Source organism: Salmo salar, chromosome 03, assembly GCF_965601325.2.
Source record: "Salmo salar chromosome 03, fSalSal1, whole genome shotgun sequence".
Lineage (NCBI taxonomy): Eukaryota > Metazoa > Chordata > Actinopteri > Salmoniformes > Salmonidae > Salmo > Salmo salar.
The window spans coordinates 69,558,144-69,580,623 of record NC_138293.1 but is presented as its reverse complement, the minus strand read 5'-3'; the positions used below and the strand labels follow the sequence as shown (position 1 = coordinate 69,580,623).

General features: G+C 42.2%; 2 protein-coding genes across 3 annotated transcripts; one reads left to right on the top strand and one right to left on the bottom strand.

The window, feature by feature from the left end:
* The first annotated feature begins 662 nt into the window (after nt 1-662).
* On the top strand, nt 663-15,989 carry zgc:158403 (tetratricopeptide repeat protein 39A). 2 transcript variants are annotated; one of them, XM_014193545.3, is made up of 18 exons: nt 663-948; nt 1,938-2,042; nt 2,574-2,705; nt 3,527-3,585; nt 3,673-3,749; nt 4,538-4,602; nt 4,892-4,991; nt 5,115-5,180; nt 6,069-6,177; nt 6,366-6,433; nt 6,741-6,800; nt 6,959-7,120; nt 7,354-7,445; nt 7,562-7,682; nt 7,809-7,920; nt 8,134-8,248; nt 8,706-8,822; nt 15,535-15,989. In XM_014193545.3, the coding sequence occupies exons 1-18, from the start codon at nt 914-916 to the stop codon at nt 15,644-15,646; spliced, it is 1,707 nt and encodes a 568-aa protein (XP_014049020.1). In that variant the 5' UTR covers nt 663-913; the 3' UTR covers nt 15,647-15,989. The 2 variants fall into 2 exon arrangements, with proteins under 2 accessions (XP_014049020.1, XP_014049019.1); XM_014193544.3 differs by having other exon boundaries at nt 697-948; nt 1,925-2,042.
* A 3,000-nt stretch (nt 15,990-18,989) lies between these two features.
* Nucleotides 18,990-20,179, bottom strand: g45ip (Growth arrest and DNA-damage-inducible proteins-interacting protein 1). The gene is given in 2 exon segments (NM_001140831.1): nt 18,990-19,394; nt 19,783-20,179. Coding segments are annotated over 2 exon segments (687 nt in total). The 5' UTR covers nt 20,172-20,179; the 3' UTR covers nt 18,990-19,096.
* Between the last annotated feature and the right edge of the window lie 2,301 nt (nt 20,180-22,480).

The following is a 22,480-nucleotide window of genomic DNA, read 5'->3' as shown; positions in this document are numbered from 1 at the left end:
AGGCTTGGCATGTGACATTTTCCTTTATTTTCTGAGTCAAACAACACACAAATAATATATTCCCGAATTAATTACTTAATATAAAATGTAGGCTGTTAGAAAACTGCAGTTTCTTATCCTATTATTTTGTCAAGATATGCATAAAATGGGCCATGGCCATATTATAGACCAATGACTAATAAACGAAGAAATAGCCATGCTGACGTTGAGCCATTATGTATGTTCTTTAATTAAAGGTTATGGCAGGTTTGCAAAGTATTCGTGGTATTGAGGGCGGCAGGGTAGCCTGGTGGTTAGAGCGTTGGACTAGTAACCGAAAGGTTGCAAGTTCGAATCCCCGAGCTGACAAAGTACAAATCTGTCGTTCTGCTCCTGAACAAGGCAGTTCAGGCCATCATTGAAAATAAGAATTTGTTCTTAACTGTCTTGCCTTGGAAAATAAATTCAGCCGGTTTTTCTCAAAACATTTTCGCTGCAGTTTTAGGAGAACTTACGCAGCAGGTTAGGACAATTAGGTTAAGGTTACGAAAATGTTTAGGGTTAGCTAAAATGCAAAGAAAATAAATAAATATATATACACACTTTTATATACTTTTGACGTCAATTTGACAAAAGCAATATCCCTTCTAGACATGACTCATTGAGCCTGCGGATGTTGAAGGAGGAGTCGATTTAGTTCTCGTTTCTTTTCCCACACCGCTTTCGAGCACTTGACGCTTCTCTGCTACTCTTCTCAAATTACAATCCCAACACGATTCCACAGCTCAATGCAACTTCTGTTCTTAAAGTGGAATCATTCAACCCTCCACCCAGCTTGTTATTAAGACAATTTGCTAGTTAATGTTTTTTCTCAAACCCTTCTGAGTAGGCTACTTTTCGACAGGTGTTTTGGGCAGAGTGCCCGGAAGAAAAAATGTCCAATGGGAAAGATGCACCTGCGGCGGCGAAGTAAGTTTCAACGTCGTGACAGCACTGAACTTTTTTCATATATCTTGGTTGTTCGGTTTATATAGTAATTCAACATCAATTTAATTAATGTAAATACGCAGTTTTGTTTTATATATTGTCAATACAAGTACTTACTGATCAAGTAACTCATTTTCATTACTTTATTCGAAAGTTATTTTCCTCTTTACGTTGGTGTTGTGTTGACAGTGAGATGGACAGGGTCAGGATGGTAGTTTTAACAATTAATATTTTGTGAGGGTTTATTTGAGAAATGTATTTTGGATTGAGTACATCCGATTCATGACTAATCAAATAATTCAACAAAAGACCAGTCAATGCATGAATAGTTGAAGATATGTTATTTTAGAATGACTCTCTCTTCCTTTCTAACTTATTCCTGTCAAGTGAAGTGTAGTTTTAGTTTAGTGCTTGTTTATTTCATGTTTCCACGAATATCACATGTTTTATGTTGAATATATGTTTTATGTTGATGAGCTCTTTGTGAAGGGGGAAATCCACTGTAGTGTTGTTATCTTGAAGTCATACAAGAAGGCAAGTTTTCTTAGATCATCTTGCAGCTCATTTCTAAGAGGTCTGACTCTCAATAAATGCGTACATTTGAGAATTCTTCACAGGACTAGTTTGGCCGAAAGGATTTTCTTAAATTTTCTTCATTTTACTGTGAGTCAGAGAGCTTCAGATCCATCCGTGCCAGGTTTTAATGTTATGTGCACAAGTACAAGGAAATGCCTTTCTTGCGTGCTCTGAACCCAACAATGCTGTAATGAAGGTAAGAGACTATGAGCAGTGTGTGCAGACTATTGTGAACAGGTGGGTGCTTGTGCATGTGTATTGACACGGTTGCAGGCAACTTACCTTACCTATGGGCCTTAGAGCCCTTCCATTACCTATTTTCTTTCTCTCAGGAAGAGAGACAATACTAAAGCTGATACTTACTGTCATGTAACCATTGTAGTGTGTGTGCGCAGCTCCTCACAGATGACCTTGCAGGTGTGCCTTGAGGAGTGTATGGAGGCCCTGGACCTCTTCCTCAACAACCACTTCAGTGAGAGCCTGGACAAACTGCGGCCACGGTAACAGTGCCACTCTCTCTGGACTAAAGTGGGCTTCAAACTCTCCATTGGCCAATTAGCGTGTAGAGGGTGTCTTGAGGTATATTTGTGCAGCCTTTAGCCATTTGTCGTTGAGTGGTGTGTAACTTAGTGCAGCATCAGCGCTGTTGAGGTGTGATGTTGTACAGTGGTATTGTGGTGTAGTACAGTGAAGTGTCACACTTCCTGCTACCCTTGGCATCAGGCCTCGTCACTTCTCCAGGATATGGAGTGTTTACTGAAGCTGACGCCCAGGGCTCAACGGGCAGAACGAAGGCCCTGGAAAATAAACACCATACCGCTGGAGTGAAATAGGAAAATAATTAGGTGTCTGTTGTTGGCTACTCTGTCTTTCCTCATTACCAATAGGTAAAGCCAGTCTATATTGGAAGAAAGACACATTTGTTTTCGAAAGGAAATTAAAATGTTCGCTGGATGATAAATACTTGCTGTTTTCTGATTGTTGTCAGTGAGGTGTGGATGATGATGATGATGTTGTGTGTTGCGTTGAAGGGCGAAGGAGAGCATGTACCATGCTCTGATCTACGCCACTGTGCTGGAGATGCAGGCTATGATGACCTTCCAGCAGGATGACATCGTCAATGCAGGCAACACCATGAAGAGTGCCCAGGAGGTCTGCCAGAGGTGAGGATGCTACTATACATGGACACTCATCTGTTTCATGTCCTCTTTAACACATTAGTTCATATTAGACACAAGCAATGTCCAGAAAAGGTAAATAGAGGGAAATCCTGGAATATTCTGACAGTTGGTCTGGCCTCTAACAGTGAGGCCTAATATACCACTAGTGCTATTAGTCTCCTGTCCATCAGCCATAACCTGCAGGCAAATGAGAGCATTTACATGGCAACCAGGTCTCTTTGCGCCCCGGCTGGAATTTGCCTGTGTTTGTATGGCCAGAGCAGCTCTATTGATGGCCTACAGCAGTGGTATTCAACTCTTACCCTACGAGATCAGAAGCCTGCTGGTTTTCTGTTCTACCTGATAATTAATTGCCAGGTATAAATCAGTCCCTGATTTTAGATGGGAACAATGAAAACAAGCACTGGAATTGGCTTCGAAGTCCAGAGGTGAGTTTGAGGGGCCTACAGCACAGGTGTCAAACTCATTCCACGAAGAGCCGAGTGGCTGCTGGTTTTTCCTCCTCACTTGTACTTGATTGATGAATTAAGGTCACTAATTAGTAAGGAACTCCCCACACCTGGTTGTCTAGGGCTTAATTGAAAGCAAAACCTACAGACACTAGGCCCTCCATGGAATGAATGACACCCCTGGCCTACAGCAAGCAAGGACACTTGAGATTGCTGGAGGTGGTGGAAAGGCTGTCGTGTTATTATAATGTTCCACATTAATGCCCATGTGATTAATATGAGAAACATGCATTGCTCAATGAGATGTCATCTTTTTTTAGTCTTGCGCTCATAGTTGGTCTCATTTCTTCTTAGGTTTCGACGAAAGTCCCCTAGCAATATCAGTAAATCACCTGGAGAGCATCTAACTGAAGGTAAGAGCGCTTTTATAATTGGGCATCTCAGCCTATTATTATGGCAGATTTCAAATAGCCACTGACTGTGTGTGTGGGGGTCTGCAGAGCAGCTCCAAGCTCTCCATGCTGATGCGTGTTATGCTGAATGCTTGCTCCAAAGGGCTGCTCTCACCTTCCTACAGGTAAGACGTGTCCTCCTGTCCTCAACTCTAAATCTTACTGATCCTGGTTAATGACACTGCTGATGTTTCGTTTAGCATTAATACACAGGCAACTGCTAAAATAAAGGAAACACTTGAGTAAATGGGGGATACAAAGTATATTGAAAGCAGGTGCTTCCACACAGGTGTGGTTTTCTGAGTCAATTAAGCATTTAACATCCCATCATGCTTAGGATAATGTATAAAAAGGCCTAGTTGCCCATTAGAAGAAGAGATCAGTTACTTTGAAAGAGGGGTTTCGGGAGCATAACAGATTTAAAGTGGGTGCATGTGTGCGTCTGTCTCTCGGTCATCAGATCTCAACCCAATGTAACACTTATTGGAGATTCTGGAGCGGCGCTTGAGACAGTGTTTTCCACCACCATCAACAAAACACCAAATTGCGTGATTTCTCGTGGAAGAATGGTGTCACATCCCTCCAATAGAGCTCCAGACACTTGTAGAATCTATGCCAAGATGCAATGAAGCTGTTCTGGTGGCCCTATTAAGACACTTTATGCTGGTGTTTCCTTTATTTTGACCGTTACCTGTATATATGATAACTGTATCCAACTGATTAGATATCGGTTGATGGAACGCATTGTAGTTGTTTGCCTTCCTGCTTCTTGGTGTTTTGAGTCTGTGCATAGTTTTTAAAGAGTGATCCAACAGGTTTCCCCTGTCCTTTCATTCATTTGTGAATACAGTACATTACTGTCTCACCAGTTGACACCTTTTGTTAAAATGTTTTATTTTCCCTCTTCCTTAAGGATGAGAACATGGTGAGTTTTATCAAAGGAGGAATCAAAGTACGCAACAGTTACCTGATTTACAAGTAAGTTTGCAGGAGAAAGGGCAGAATGGTTCTCACATTAAACAGGCTCACAGTGTGATTGTGAATCAACAGGTGGCATCAATAATTCTGTTTCCCAAATTATGCACTGCTATTACAATAAGACTGTGCTCAGTTGTTAAAACAATAATGGCAATTCTCTCTGGTAAGTGTGTCGTTATCAGTCATTTAGATGTTTTTATTGTGTAATAATCAGACATTATTACAGCCTATATCATTATGTATAATCATGTTAGACTATGAATGACATAATTGCCTTTTTATGACACAGGGAGCTGCACACCTTCATACAGTCAAACAGCTCTCTCCAAGGACCCAACCACATTCACTTAGAGGGAGGGGTGTCTTTTGGGATCGGAGCATTCAACTTGGTTTGTCCCACAAGCATCCCCGTATTCCATTAATGGTCCATTTGCTAGATCATTGCATGTTTTAGCACACATGTCAGTCAGACCTTATGCTGTATCACAGGATTCTTGTACTGTCTTCCACAGACTCTTTCCATGTTTCCACCTCGGTTACTCAAAGTTTTAGAGTTTGCTGGCTTCTCTGGAGACAAGGTATAGTTGCTCATTCTAACTTGTCTAGAAAGTGATTGGTTTACAGCAGGGCTGCCCAACCCTGTTTCTGGAGCGCTAGCTTGCTGTAGTTACAGTAATTTCCGGACTATTGAGCGCACCTGAATATAAGCCGCACCCACTGAATTAAAAAAAATATATTATTTTGAACATAAATAAGCCGTACATGTCTATAAGCCGCAGGTGCCTACCGGTACATTGAAACAAATTAACTTTACACAGGCTTTAACGAAACACGGCTTGTAACAAAAATAAATAGGCTTTAACGAAACACGGCTTGTAACAAAAAATACAAAATTAGCAGTAAACAGTAGCCTACCAAGAAAGTGTTTGCTCCAGACCATATTTCCTTTTCCAACAGCCAGATCAATCGCCTTCAACTTGAAAGCTGCATCATATGCATTTCTCCGTGTCTTTGCCATGATGAGGGTGACAAAATGACTACCGTAATCAGAATGATGGGAAGTTTGAGCGCGCTCGATTTAATCTAAACAGTAAACAAAAAAGTTGTTTGACCTTAACCCGTTCGGCAATTTCATTGGTCTAATGAAAGCTTCATGCCGCCAAAAAACTGAGCACGTCACAGAATGTGTTTTTTTTAATTTTATTTGAAAGCGGGAAAAATCCATATATTAGCCACGTCATTGTTTTAAGCCGCGAGATTGAAAGCGTGGGGGAAAAAGTAGCGGCTTATAGTCCGGAAATTACAGTAATTAACATGATTCACCTTAACAAGCAGGTCATTATTATAGTGCGGTTTCCTAGATGCTCTACATGACAGTAGCTCTAAAGGAACAGCGTTGGGCAGCCCTGCTTTACAGGTTGTCAGTCTCCCCCCTCTCACTATATATTGTATGTTATTGTGTGCAGGAGTATGGTCTGTCCCAGCTGAATGATGGTGCCACTACAAACAACCTGCGCTCCATGCTGTGTGCCTTGCTGTTGCTCTGTTACTACACCTTCCTCACCTTCATACTCGGTACTCTACTCTTCACAATCAGGAAGTGAATGGAGATCACAAATTACTTGGCTGTTTGGAAATGACACAATTACATATAACATACACACGTGTGTGAAAGAGCGAGAGATAAAGAACGAGAGGGTAGACTGTGAGTTTCTGGTTTTGTCCATACACGGCATCTTATTCAGTTGTTTATCACTCTACAGGGACCGGTGAGGGGGACGTGGCTGATGCTGAGAAGCTGCTGAAGCCTTTCCGGCTCCGCTACCCACAGGTGAGTGACACTCCTCCTCCCCAGGCTCTCACCCAGCCCAAAGCAAACTCAACTCTGTATGGAACACAATGTGTACCGATACCAGCAGACTTCTGGGCAAATACAATCTAAAGTAATAGGTTTACAATGTGGGCGTAATGTGGGTAAGTAATGCACTGACCATGCGATAGGCCATTTAGTCAGAGGAGGTGCTTATGCTTGAGCTACCATTGTTTAAGTATGTCATTTTACAAGTGCTAGCCACCGCCAAAGTATTATTATATGGTGTTATCAGAGAATGTTTACATTTCTCTCCACTTCCCTTCAGGGGGCCATATTTCTCTTCTTTGCAGGCAGAGCTGAGGCAATCAAGGGAAACATTGATGAGGTGAGCCTCAAACTACATGTCTATGTCATGCTATTTTTGTTATGTCTGTTTTTCCAGTCATATTTAGCAGTGGCGTTTGTATTGATAGGCCTAGAATGAGATCAGTGTGTGCCTGTGGTTTGCTGGTGGGGGGTACTGTAATGACGATATGTCACCAGGCGGTGGTGCTGTTTGAGGATGGCTGCAAAGCTCAGCAACAGTGGAAGCAGTTCCACCACATGTGCTACTGGGAGCTGATGTGGTGCTTCACCTACAAGTGCGTGTGGAGGATGGCCTACTTCTACGCTGACCTACTGAGCAATGAGAGCCGCTGGTCCAAGGCAAGAGAGTGTGCTGTAGTGTTGAGTATAGCCTAGGACCCAATTTAAGATGGCACAAAACCACTTGAGCAGACACTCTTAAATGAACCCAGTCAATGGTTTTGACCTGCCCACTAACTGTATGGCTTTTAAAGCCAATGCAGTATTTTTATCCCCACAACAGACTTGACATTATTAAACTCTACTTACTGTATGGCTGGGTCCTGACTGAATAAGGCTCATCTTTCCTTCAGGCCATGTATGTGTACATGAAGGCTGCTTACCTGAGCATGCTTGCTCCGGGGGAGGCTAGGCCTTTTGGGGAAGATGAGGTGGCGCTCTTCAGGTAAACACATGTTCATCACAACAAAAACATAACTTGAAATTCTCCAGTCCCATTTCATTGTGACTACCCCTCTTTCCTGGCCCCTTCTCTTTTTCTGTCTTTGCCTGCTGTCTTAGGCAGGTGTCCACCTTCAAGCAAAAGATAGCAGGGAAGTCTCCACCCACAGAGAAGTTTGCCATTCGCAAGGCTAGACGTTACAAAGCTAGCTGCCCGGTGAGGCTCCCAGTACCTGTGCTGGTGAGACCCCACAAACACACATATGCTAAGCTGCATAAAGACATGTACAAATCTGTTGCTAAAATGGTGGGGGTCACTTGTATTTGTGTGGTTCTGACAGTATTATCTCATGCTACACTGCTGTAGGAGATGATGTACATGTGGAACGGCTTTTCCATGATCAGCAAGAGGCCAGAGCTGACCGAGGGCATGCTGCAGACACTGGTGGAGGCAGAGCGCACCCTGCTGGAATCTCCCGGTACTGCAACATGTCGGGGCTAACCAGTTTCAGGCTGTCAGACTGAACTGGGCCAAACCAGCCTACTTGCCTCAGTGGGTCATGAAGCAATAAATACTCTTGTAATATCACCAAAAGTGAATGGATAAAGACTGATTCTACACACATTCTGCTTGAGCCTGTGTTGAGGAATTTTGAATGCATGGTTTTCTAATCTGTGTTTTGTTTTGGAAGCGAATGAGTATTCAATGGATGACCGCTGTGTGATCCACCTACTGAAGGGGCTGTGTCTGAAGAACCAGGGACACATTCAGGCTGCAGAGGAATGCTTCAATAAGGTGTACAACAGGTGACGTAGGGAATCTTTTATACACACCTGGAATCTGTGTGTTGTATAACAAAATGGTAAATGCATGCCGACGCATACGTATCATGTTTGCTGAGAGGTTATAAAATGAATTTATTGGTCTATTGGGATCCCCATTAGCCGTTGCTGAAACAGCAGCTATTCTTCCTTAGGTCCAGAGTGTCACTTTTTTAACAAGCTCATCCATGCCAAAAGGAAATATTTTCATGGTATTTAATCAAACAATGTGTTCTTTGTTTGGTTAACCACACCAATGTTTTATCATAGCAAGTTTAGCGATGCTGTGTTATGAAGGAGGGTAGGACCTCATAGCAGTGAAATGCACTCTGAATAATGTCTAGAGATGTTTGTTTTTTTAGAAAAGTCAGTGATATTTGAACGTGCTCTTTGTAAACGACTAAGAGGTTAATAATATGGCCGTCTGTTTTCTAACCTCCAGTGAGAAGAAGATCAGGTTTGACCATTACCTGGTGCCCAACGCTCTGCTGGAGCTCAGTGTGGTCTACATGGACACGGGCCGCAAGGAGGAGGCCATCAAACTACTGGTGAAAGCCAAGTGAGTCATCTCTTATTGGTTGTTCCAGTACAGCCTGCAAGCTGTAGCAGGCTTACATTCCAGCTTGACATGAAAACACCTTATTAAACTAATTCTGTTGATTGGTTAGTTGAGGAGATGGCTGCTGTTTTACGGGCTCCTAACCAATTATTTGTAACTTATTATGTACAAAATGTTTGTCCCACATCGCTTATGACCCGAAAAGAGCTTCTGGATATCAGAACAGCGATTACTCACCTCAAACTGGACAAAGATTTTTTTTCTTTAACGAGTATTCCAGATACCCAACCAGGCCCAAATCCCTGTCATTCGCGTGAAGAGAAGATGCAGATACAGGGGACGCCTCTACCATCCATCCTATTGGCCAACGTGCAATCATTGGAGAATAAACTGGATGAGCTCCATTCAAGACTATCCTACCAAAGGGCCATAAAAAAACTGTAATATCTTGTGTTTCACTGAGTCGTGGCTGAACAGCGACATGGATAATATACAGTTGGCTGGTTTTTCTGTGCACCGGCAAGACGGAACAGCTGCCTCCGGTAAGACAAGGGGTGCCAGTCTGTGTCTATTTGTCAATAACCACTGGTGCACAAAATCAAATAAAGGAAGTCTCTATAAAAATGCTCGCCTGAGGTAGAGTATCATGATAAGCTGTAGACCACACTATTTACCAAAAGTTATCTGTATTTTTCGTAGCTGTCTATTTACCACCACAAACTGATGCTGGTACTACAATCTCACTCAACGAGCTGTATAAAGCCATAAGCAAACAAGAAAATGCTCATCCAGAGGCGGTGCTCCAAGTGGCCGGGGACTTTAATGTAGGGAAACTTAAATCCGCTTTACCTAATATTTCTACCAGCACGTTACATGTGCCACGAGAAAAAAAAATACTCTAGGCCATCTGTACTCCACACACAGATGTGTACAAAGCTCGCCCTCAATTTGGAAAATCTGACCATAAATCTATCCTGATTCCTGATTACAAGCAAAAACTAAAGCAGGAAGTACCAGTGACTCGCTCAATACGGATTGGTCAGATGACGCAGATGCTATACTACAGGACTGTTTCGCTAGCACAGACTGTAATATGTTCTGGGATTCTTTCGATGGCATGGAGTACACCACATCAGTCATTGGCTTCATCAATAAGTGCATCGATGAAGTCGTCTCCACTAGAGGTCGACCGATTAATTGGAATGGCCGATTAATTAGGGCCGATTTCAAGTTTTCATAACAATCGGAAATCTGTATTTTTGGACGCCGATTTGGCCGTTTAATTTTTTTAATTAAAAAAAACAAAAAAATTTACCTTTTTATTTAACTATGCAAGTCAATTAAGAACACATTCTTATTTTCAATGACGGCCTAGGAACGGTGAGTTAACTGCCTTGTTCAGGGGCAGAATGACCGATTTTTACCTTGTCAGCTCGGGGATTCAATCTTGCAACCTTACGGTTAACTAGTCCAACGCTCTAACCACCTGCTTTACATTGCACTCCACGAGGAGCCTGCCTGTTACGCAAATGCAGTAAGAGGCCAAGGTAAGTTGCTAGCTAGCATTAAATGCATCTTATAAGAAACAATCAATCAATCATAATCACTAGTTAACTACACATGGTTGATGATATTACTAGTTTATCTAGCCTGTCCTGCGTTGCATATACCGTAAATTCCGGACTATAAGCCGCAACTTTTTTCCCAGGCTTTGAACCTCGCGGCTTAAACAATGACGCGGCTAATATGGATTTTTCCCGCTTTCAATTTTTTTTTCAAAAAAAAAACTAATTCTGTGACGTGCTCAGTTTTTTGGCGGCATGAAGCTTTCATTAGACCAATGAAATTGCCAAACGGGTTAAGGTCAAACAACTTTTTTGTTTACTGTTTAGATTAAATCGAGCGCTCTCAAACTTTCCATCATTCTGATTACGGTAGTCATTTTGTCACCCTCATCATGGCAAAGACACGGAGAAATGCATATGATGCAGCTTTCAAGTTGAAGGCGATTGATCTGGCTGTTGGAAAAGGAAATAGAGCTGCTGCACGGGAGCTTGGTCTTAATGAGTCGATTATAAGACGTTGGAAACAGCAGCGTAAGGAATTGACTCAGTGCAAAAAGACAACTAAAGCTTACTGCTAATTTTTTTATTTTTTGTTACAAGCCGTGTTTCGTTAAAGCCTGTGTAAAGTTGATTTGTTTCAATGTACCGGTAGGCACCTGCGACTTATAGACATGTGCGGCTTATTTATGTTAAAAATAATATATTTTTTAAATTCAGTGGGTGCGGCTTATATTCAGGTGCGCTTAATAGTCCGGAAATTACGGTAATCACTTAGGTACACGTTGCTCCAACCATAAACATCAATGCCTTTCTTAAAATCAATACACAAGTATATATTTTTAAACCTGCATATTTAGTTAATATTGCCTGCTAACATGAATTTCTTTTAACTAGGGAAAATGTGTCTCTTCTCTTGCAAACAGAGTCAGGGTATATGCAGCAGTTTGGGCAGCCTGGCTCGTTGCGAACTGTGAAGACTATTTCTTCCTAACAAAGACAGCCGACTTCGCTAAACGGGGGATGATTTAACAAAAGCGCATTTGCGAAAAAAGCACAATCGTTGCAATATTAACCAGGTGACGCAGAGTCAGGGTATATGCAACAGTTTGGGCCGCCTGGCTCGTTGCGTACTAATTTGCCAGACTTTTACATAATTATGACATAACATTGAAGGTTGTGCAATGTAACAGGAATATTTAGACTTAGGGATGCCACCCGTTAAATAAAATACGGAACGGTTCCGTATTTCACTGAAAGGAAAAATGATTTGTTTTCGTGATGATAGTTTCCGGATTCGACCATATTAATGACCAAAGGCTCGTATTTCTGTGTGTTATTGTGTTATAAATAAGTCTATGATTTGATAGAGTAGTCTGTCTGAGCGGTGGTAGGCAGCAGCAGGCTCGTAAGCATTCATTCAAACAGCACTTTCATGCGTTTTGCCAGCAGCTCTTCGCAATGCATTGCGCTGTTTATGACTTCAAGCCTATCAACTCCCAAGGTTAGGCTGGTGTAACCGATGTGAAATGGCTAGCTAGTTAGCGGGTGCGCGCTTTCAAATGTCACTCGCTCTGAGACTTAGAGTAGTTGTTCCCCTTGCTCTGCATGGGTAACGCTGCTTCGAGGGTGGCTGTTGTCGATGTATTCCTGGTTCGAGCCCAGGTAGGAGCGAGGAGAGGGACGGAAGCTATACTGTTACACTGGCAATACTAAAGTGCCTATAAGAACATCCAATAGTCAAAGGTATATGAAATACAAATCATATAGAGAGTAAATAGATTATATTAAGTTAAAATAAGTGTTCATTCAGTTGTTGTAATTGTCATTATTACAAATAAATTGCAAAAAAAAATAAAAAATTGGCCGATCTAATCGGTATCGCCTTTTTTGGGCCCCCAATAATCGGTATCGGCATTGAAAAAAATCATAATTGGTCGACCTCTAGTCTCCACAGTGACCGTACGTACATACCACAACCAGAAGCCATGGATTACAGGCAACATCCACACTGAGCTAAAGGGTAGAGCTGCTGCTTTCAAGGAGCGTGACTCTAACCCAGACGCTTAAAATAAATCCCGCTAGCTTTGAAAGGCTGGTCATGGCTTGCATCAACACTTTCATCCCAGAAACCCTAGACTGACTCCAATTTGCATGCCGCCCCAACAGATCCACAGATGACGCAATCTCTATTGTACTCAACACTGCCCTTTCCCACCTGGACAAAAGGAACACCTACTTGAGAATGCTGTTCATTGACTACAGCTCAGTGTTCAACACCATAGTGCCCTCAAAGCTCATCACTAAGCTAAGGACCCTGGGACTAAACGCCTCCCTCTGCAACTGGATCCTGGACTTCCTGGTGGGCCTCCCTCAGGTCGTAAGGGTAGCCAACAACATCTGCCATGCTGATCCTCAACACAGGGGCCCCTCAGGGGTGCGTGCTCAGTCCCCTCCTGTACTCCCTGTTCACCCACGACTGCGTGGCCAAGCACGACTCCAACACCATTAAGTTTGCTGATGACACAACAGTGGTAGGCCTGACTACCGACAATGATGTGACAGCCTATAGGAAGGAGGTCAGAGACCTGGAAGTGTGGTTCCAGGAAAACCTCAACGTGATCAAGACAAAGGAGATGATTGTGGACTACAGGAAAAGGGCCGAGCACACCCCCATTCTCATTGACGGGGCTGTAGTGGAGCAGGTTGAGCTTCAAGTGCCTTGGTTTCCACATCCCCAACAAACTATCATGGTCCAAACACACCAAGACAGTTGTGACAAGGGCACGACCACGCCTATTCCCCCTCAGGAGACTGAAAAGATTTGTCATGTGTCCTCAGATCGTCAAAGTTCTACAGCTGCACCATCGAGAGCATCCTGACTGGTTGCATCACCGCCTGGTATGGCAACTGCTCTGCTTCCGACCGCAAGGCACTAGACTAGAGGGTAGTGCGTACGGCCCAATACGTCACTGGGGCCAACTTCCTGCCATTCAGGACCTCTAGACTAGGCGGTGTCAGAAGGCCCTAAAAATGGCTAAATACTCCAGCCACCCTGGTCATAAACTGTTCCCTCTGCTAATGCACGGCAAGTGGTACCGGAGCGCCAAGTCTAGGTCCAAAAGTCTTCTGAACAGCTTCTACCCCCCAAGCCATAAGACTGCTGAACAGCTAATAAAATGGCTACCCAGACTATTTGCATTGACTTTGCTACTCACTGTTAATTATCTATGCATAGTCACATTACCCCTACCTACAGTTGAAGTCGGAAGTTTACATACACCTTAGCCAAATACATTTAAACTCAGTTTCACAATTCCTGACATTTAATCCTAGTAAAAATTACCTGTTTTAGGTCAGTTAGGATCACCACTTTATTTTAATGTGAAATGTCAGAATAATAGTACAGTGATTTATTTAAGCTTTTATTTCTTTCGTCACATTCCCAGTGGGTCAGAAGTTTACATACATTCAATTAGTATTTGGTAACATTGCCTTAAACAATTTAAACTTGGGTCAAACATTTCGGGTAGTCTTCCACAAGCTTCCCACAAGTTTGGGTGGATTTTGGCCCATTCCTCCCGACAGAGCTGGTGTAAATGAGTCAGGTTTGTAGGCCTTCTTGCTTGCACATGCTTTTTCAGTTCCGCCCACAAATTTTCTATAGGATTGAGATCAGGGCTTTGTGATGGTCACTCCAATACCTTGACGTTGTTGTCCTTAAGCCATTTTGCCACAACTTTGTAAGTGTGCTTGGGGTCATTGTCCATTTGGAAGACCCATTTGCGACCAAGCTTTAACTTCCTGACTGATGTCTTGATGTTGCTTCAATATATCTACATCATTTTCCCTGCCTCATGATGCCATCTATTTTGTGAAGTGCACCAGTCCCTCCTGCAGCAAAGCACCCCCACAACATAATGCTGCCACCCCTGTACTTCACGGTTGGGATGGTGTTCTTCGGCTTGCAAGCCTCCCCCTTTTTCCTCCTAACATAACGATGGTCATTATGGCCAAACAGTTCTATTTTTGTTTTGCCTTCCTGAGCGGTATGATGGCTGCGTGGTCCCATGGTGTTTATACTTGCGTACTATTGTTTGTACAGATGAACTTGGTACCTTCAGGCGTTTGGAAATTGCTCCCAAGGATGAACCAGACTTGTGGAGGTCTACCATTGTTTTTCTGAGGTCTTGGCTGATATCTTTTGATTTTCCCTTGATGTTAAGCAAAGAGGCACTGAGTTTGAAGGTAGGTCTTGAAATACATCCACAGGTACACCTCCAATTGACTCAAATGATGTCAATTAGCCTATCAGAAGCTTCTAAAACCATAACCTAATTTCTGGAATTTTCCAAGCTGTTTAAAGGCACAGTCAACTTAGTGTATGTAAACTTCTGACCCACTGGAGTTGTGATACAGTGAATTATAAGTGAAATAATCTGTCTAAACAATTGTTGGAAAAATTACTTGTCATGCACAAAGTAGATGTCCTAACCGACTTGCCAAAACTATAGTTTGTTAACTAGAAATTTGTGGAGTGGTTGAAACACTTAGGTTGGAGTCATTAAAACCAGTTTATGTAAACTTCCAATTTCAACTGTACATATTACCTCAACTAACTTGCACATTGACTTGGTACCGGTACCCCCTTTATATAGCCTCGTTATTTTATTGTTGCTCTTATTTTTTTACTTAAAAAAATATTTACTAAATAAACTCTTATTTTTGTTAACTTCATTGTTGGTTAAGGGCTTGTAAGTAAGCATTTCATGGTAAGGTCTATACCTGTTGTATTCGGCGCATGTGTCAAATGAAATTGTTTTTGAATTGGTTGTATTGAGGCTAGACTGGAACAAAATCCTGCACACTATTTTGTTCTACAGGACCAGGATTGGTGACTGCTGCAGGATAGTTAGCTCCAAAAATATTGGGACAGTGACTTTTTGTTTTGGCTCTGTACTCCAGCACTTTGAATTTTACATTTATACAATGACTATTTGAAATGATACAGGTTAAAGTACAAAGTGCTGGAGTACTGAGCCAAAACAACATGTCACTGTCCCAATGCTTTTGGAGCTTTGAGTGTACACACACTCAAATGTTACTATGTCTTACTCATGATTTCTATCCACTTTGTCCTGTTCCCTCAGAACTAACTACAAGGAGTACTCCATGGAGTCACGCACCCAGTTCAGGATCCATGCTGCTCTCTCCAAACTCAAGGCTGACACTAGTGACCAAGATGAAATCACACCACTGTAGTATAACAGGTGTCATTGTGCTGAGCAAGCACTGGACTTGCTTCCCCTGCCATGTGTAGGTGTTCCAGGAAGACTTGCTCTATTTTACATCCTCAGCCACTTTGATCACTGCCTCCACATGTTACTTGCGTTGTGGTGAAAGTCTCCTTCCTTCATGGATGGTGGTCTCTCCCTGATTAAAACACTTGAGTTTTGAATGGGAGTTGGTAGAAGTTGCCTCTACCTGCTGGTTCTAGATCAGAGGCATTTTATCCACCTACTGGGTGATGAACACCCTGATCCTACATATGTGGTTAGGTTCAGATTCTATCTTCAGTGTTTGAATGTGTGGTACTTATATCACTGTGCTGGTTACCCATAACAGTAGATGCGAGGCAGTTGCTCAAAACAATTTGAACAGTATATCCACTTTTGTCTGGGAAAAACATGTTGAAATGAACTTAACAATGTAAGTAATGTTTGGATATGTGAGGTATAGTTTTGCTTTTAACTTCTCCAAAAGTGATTGAGTATTACTGTAAGCATTTTGACAAAAGCACCCCTTTGGTGATAACAGACATACGACTACATAACGTATGACATTGCTTTGATCCCAGAGTTATTTTAACATTTATGTAGAAGGACCTTATTAATAATCAATAGGTCATGCTACATTTGTTTTATGTATGTTGTCCCTGCTGCAATGTACAGAGGAAAGTAGTCAGTTGAAATAAGTTTAACCTCACTAACCTCTGATAGTCTAAACTTTATTTGAAGTAATGAATGTCAATCAAGACCTTGTACAAAGAAAGGTGTGGTTAAACAATTTGAAAAACATGATTAAATATGTCCATTTGCTAGAAGCACTCATTGTTATATTTTACTGGAGTGTATCTCAAAGTAGAGTGTAACCCATCCTTGTCCAGATTGCCCTATAAATAACAAACTGATTAAGAGGTGACGTTTTGTGACTTTACAGATAGATGTGTGACTGGTACCTACACGGAGTGTACAAAACATTATGAACACCTACTCTTTGCATGACTGACTGCGCTATGATCCCTTATTTATGAAGGGAAGGAGACGGGTTGAAGGATTTTTATGCCTTGAGACAATTGAGACATGGTTTGTGTATGTGTACCATTCAGAGGGTGAATGGACAAGACAAAATATTTAAGTGTCTTTGGGGGCCAGGCACACTGGTTTGTCAAGAACTGCAACGCTGCTGTATTTTTCATATTTAACAGTTTCCTGTGTTTATCAAGAATGGTCCACCACCCAAAAGACATCCAGCCAAATTGTCACAACTGTGGGAACCATTGGAGTTAACATGGGCCATCATCCCTATGGAACGCGTTCGACACCTTGAGTCCATGCCCTGACAAATTGAGGCTGTTCTGAGGGCTAAAAGAGGTGTAACTCAAATATTAGGAAGGTGTTCTTAATGTTTTGTATACTGTGTATAAACTTACCTGCTACTTCCTTGATGAACTTAATCAGTGGATCATGGCATCACATCCCGTGTCAATCATGGGGCAGCAGGTAGCCTAGTGGTTAGAGCATTGGGCCAGTAACTGAAAGGTTGCTGGATTGAAACCCCAAGCTGACAAGGTGAAAATCTGTCGTTCTGCCCCTGAACAAGGCACTGTTCCCCGGTAGGCCGTCATTGTGAATAAGAATTTGTTCTTAACTGACTTGCCTAGTTAAATAAAGGTTACATACACAGGCTGCACAACAGTGTGCACTATGTAAGGCCAGGGGATAAATGTTTTACATACTTTGTCCATTTACATGGAAATGTATTGTGTGAAGTCAGCATACAAATACACAAAACCTATAATACATACATGATCTAATTGTAGGGTGTTCACCTAAACTCTGGGGCCGGTATCCCAGATACAGATGAAGCCTAGTCCTGGACTAAAAATATATTATCTAATGGAGATTCTCTATTGAACATGCTTAGTCCAGGACTAAGCTTCATCTGTGTCCGGGAAACCGACACCTTAGGGTTGCAATGATATTCAGGTATTTTTAACATATTGAGAGTCAGACCGAGGGTCTTGAGACCATGACCAGGCCAAGCCTGTATTTACTTGGTCTCAAGTAGTCTCAGACCAACCCTCAAGATCAAGACTCAATTTCTGGTGTATACTATATACAGCCTGCCAATTTCATATGGTTCTGGATGGTGGTTTGCTAACCCCACGCCTAGCCTCATCCCTCTGTAACCATAACCTAACTTGAACCAATTTAAATCCCTGTGTCTTTGGATCTGACTGTTGTATGTTAATCATATCTCATACACTGAACAAAAATATAAATGCATCATGTAAAGTGTTGGTCCCATGTTTCATGAGCCAAAATCAAAGATACACCTTTTCCATATGCACAAAAAGCTTATTTTTGTGCATTTTGTTTTTACATACCTGTTAGCGAGCCTTTCTCCTTTGTCAAGATAATCCATCCATCTGACAGGTGTGGCATATCAAGAAGCTGATTAAACAGCATGATCATTACACAGGTGCACCTTGTGCTGGGGACCATAAAAGGCCACTCTAAAATGTGCAGTTTTGTCACACAATGCAATGCCACTATGTCTCAAGTTTTGAGGGAGAGTGCAATTGGCATGCTGACTGCAGGAACGTCCACCAGAGCTGTCAGATAATTGAATGTTAATTTCTCTACCTTAAGCTGCCTCCAACGTCGCTTTACAGAATTTGGCAGTACGTCCAACCGGTCTCACAATCGTAGAACACATCTGTGAACTGCCCGCGTTGGCTGATTCAGCCATCAGAAACTGTATCCTCTTTGTGAACTCTAAGGAGTGGCACCATGCAGTTTCACTGCAACAACTTGCAAGGAACCCTGTCCTCTGCTCAGAACCACAGAGTATAGCTTTTTGCAGCAGTTAAGGCACAACCCCCCCCCCCCCCCCTTACTCCTGGCTCAGGGCATTCTACCTCCAGGGTTAGTGGATGTGGACCAACCATGTAGCATACTTCTACAACAACTGGTACACACAGAACAATGTGGCCCGCCACCCCTGTATCTAGACGATCCACAGAGGACGGCTGATCAAATGCCAAATGTGACATACAGCTTCCCTTAATCTGTGTGAGGACAGACTTAGTCAAGATTGTGAATCTGTTTTTCCTGCTGTGTCTCTGGATAAGAAAAGTTTGCCAAATGGCTAAATCTGGTGTGATGTGGATTTTGCCTGTTTTTAATATATTGTGTAATTGTTTTCCAATAATAAACATGTTTATATCAGTGAAAAAATCATTCTTCCTATACTAGCTACTAGTCTATAGCTTAGTAAAAAAAGACTCCTGAGTGTCAGTAAAGTATGATGAGACAGACCTAGTTCTGGTGCGTTTTATTTATTACAGTAGCCAAACTCAAAACACAGTTGACAACGACAATACATTTACAAAATTTACTAAATAGTCATATTTACAAAGTCAGTGCCTTATGACGAGGATTCAGCCGAGGAAGCAGCAGGGGGGACGTGGCTCTGTTCTTCTTTTAGTCTACGTTTCATCAGCTTCCTTTTCTTCTTCTCCTCCTTCTCGATTTCACTGACCATCTCCAGGAACTTGGGGCTTCGGGGATCCATAGCGTAGCCAAAGCGTTCTCTGGCCTCAGCTAGCAGCCTTTCACGACGGGCCTTCTCATCTTTCAACTTCTGTTTCGCCTCCCGTTTTTCCTTCCTCCAGTCAGCCACCATCTTAGGCATCTTGGCCATATTGGCTGCAACCAGTTTCTCTCTGCAAAAGAAGATTGGAGGGGGCGTTAGCCAAGTATCATGTCATCATAAAAGCTACTATAAAAAGGTATGGTTAGACAGAGCTTTATCCACCTGTCAAGGAAATGCTGTACTTCCACAACACTATCAAAGAACAATATGAATTGGAACCAAAGCCTATCAGACTGATGAGCATATTTATTTATGTTATACATACATACATACGAGGCCTCTCATTGAGAGATGTCATGCCCTTGTAACTAGTTGCCTTGAGTCATATAGGGAAATGTCATGCAGTAACTACCATTCTCAATTTCTCTCAATGTTATCTAGTATGGTACATTGCGTAGAAACAAACATGTAATTTGACAGGTCCTAAAAAGATAGCTAGTATTAGCGTGGATGTTTACCTCGCGAGACGTTTCGCATTGTCTTCCTTCGTTTTCACCTCGACGTTCTTCAGCATCACCTGGAGCGGAGGGTTCCATTCCCTCTCCTCTGCTATCATCTCCTCGAGCTGGGCATGGCTGGGCCACAGCTTTGCAGGGTCGATTCCCGACGAAGAGCCATACCGCCCGAATAGCTTGCGGTCATACTTCGCTGTCTTCTGCCATTCCGGAGTTTTCTCGCTTTCCCTATCTGGTATGTATGGATCTTTCAAATTTAATTTCAGTGGTTTAGGGTTATAATTTGCTATCTGATGTAGAAGCCCGCAGTGTGAGCTGGCAAGATTATACGATTTTAAGGGTGAAACCCTCCGAATAGCCCAGCTAAATATTGCTGTCCTCCTGCATAGCATGGAGGTCGCCATTTTTTGTGGCAAAGTTCGGAGGACCCTGGTTGCGTCACATTTGATTGCTCATAGCTGACTACAACATCGCCTGTCCGTTATTCTTGTAATCGTCATAAGCAAGAGGATCATAGAGGTATCGAAGGTGTTGTGTCAAAATACAGTCTTGCCAATTCTCTTAGGCTATAGGCCTAGTCAGTGTTATAATTAAAACAAATATTATTGTGTTGCCAAATTATTATCCATAGCATATAATGAAGTTTAGGTCAAAATTGCCTTCATTTCGAAAAGTAGTACCGTATGCTACAGAATGTGGACTGTATCCAATCAGTCTTATCAGTGGAAGTCATGCTGGAAAAGGTAACACTATTTTAAGAGCTCATGTACATATGAAATAGAGCTATGCTCAATAACTGACTTATTTGTTTCCTTATGAATTTAAATTCTGCCACAGACCTAAATTATGATGATCATATCAACATCTCTCATGAGTCCACCATCATACGCTCTTGCAAGCCACTTTTAGTTTGAAAACTATTTTTTCAATGGGTTTGAGTTTCAAATTTATAAATTAATCTGGGGAAAATGTCCTTTCAAGATCCAAGTGGGGCCTGGAACCAGCAGTGGGCAGCTGGGCAACAGAGCCAAAACCAGAGCCAGGGGAGAAGTATAGACTCTTTAACACCTTTTTGAACATTAGGAATGCTGTATGGGGAATTATGCAGAAAACACACTTTGAAAGAAAGGTTCTTTGTTTCAACTTCTCCCCGCTTTCCTCTTTTAGCAGCCCCCTCCCACAACTCCTCTTTTATTCTAGATTTATTTTCAAGAAGGGGAGATAGAACAAATGGGGGGGATCTTGAGTGCAGCACTTACTGAGACAGATGTCACCGCTTTTGTGTTGCGGGATCTGCGCAAAACTCTCCATCGTCATTAAAGATGTAGGGTTCCCATGGCAGGAGGAGGAGAGGGGTGAAGGTGGGGGTGGGTATGATAGAGGCTTAATTTGGCTTAGGAGCAATCCGGTGCCAAGCTCAGGGCTTTAGGGATCAAATCAACGTCAGTCACTGGCAAATAGGCTTGTTAGCAGTTAGAAGACATGGGATGGCATGGGAAAGCACATTGCCTTGGTCTATTTCTGACTGAGGGATATATAGATAAAGATTGAACAAAATTAAGTAGGACATCATAAAATAAACCAATCTAGTATCACAAAAAGCTATCAAAATGATCTGAAGATCTGTAAATAGATAACAAAATATGAACTGACTAACATTAACCCAAACTAATTTTCTATGCAGGGACCTTCACTTCTAGAGTTACTGTGTGGACAAGATGGGTTGAGTTGAAAAGGAGAGAAAATAACTGAACCACATTAGTGGACAAGCACCCCCTGCCTGCTGGCTGTAAAGACATCGAGGTAAGTGATGGTGTGGATGAGGATAATGTACATGGTATCTACTGGGGAGTGTTGGCAGAGGATGGGAGAAGCAGGAGGCCCTGGCACCAAACATGGCTTCCCATGGAGAGTAGAGATGGATGCATGAGGATTGATTCAGTGTTTGCCAACCCCAGTGAGTGCAGCTATAGAGGACATCCATATTGCCTTTTGATTAAATATTAAAATGTCTCCACTCTTTCATAAACACATGTAAAATGAATGTTTAAATTGCATGAGTGTCACTGTACCCTTCCTCATTCCTGTGACCCCTTCTACATTGCACTCATTTAATCTCATAATTATGTTTTGTGAGTTCTCACATGGTGTACAGATGTACATTAAGTTTGGCCACTATAGCAGGATGCCAGGATAAACGTTTACCTCCACCTACTAGTGCGCACACACACACACACGCACGCACGCACGCACACACACACACACACACACACACACACACAAAGTCCAGTGGCAGTCAGTGCCGTTTAAGAGGAAGGAGGAGACTTTTTTTTTCATGAGCATGAACTTATTTCTATTACAGCATATTGGATGACTGTCATTTATATTCCATTCACCCAGTTCAATGTAACAGTGATAAATTTAGGCTACGACATGATACTCAAATTTTCCCTTTAAACATCATGTGGTTGCTACAACCTAGCCTATGAATGAAAGTTTACAGCGTAGGTCCGCACAGGTCAACATTTTTTTTTTAGGTGACAGACAGTGACACATGGACAGACAGAGACACATTCAATGACGTCTTGCACACTCTTGCACATTCACACACAATCTAGCTGATATAGGATGTAATCATTAGTTCCAACAGTAGAACATCAAAATGACGCCGACGGATAGGGCTGCTATGCTTCTAGCTTTT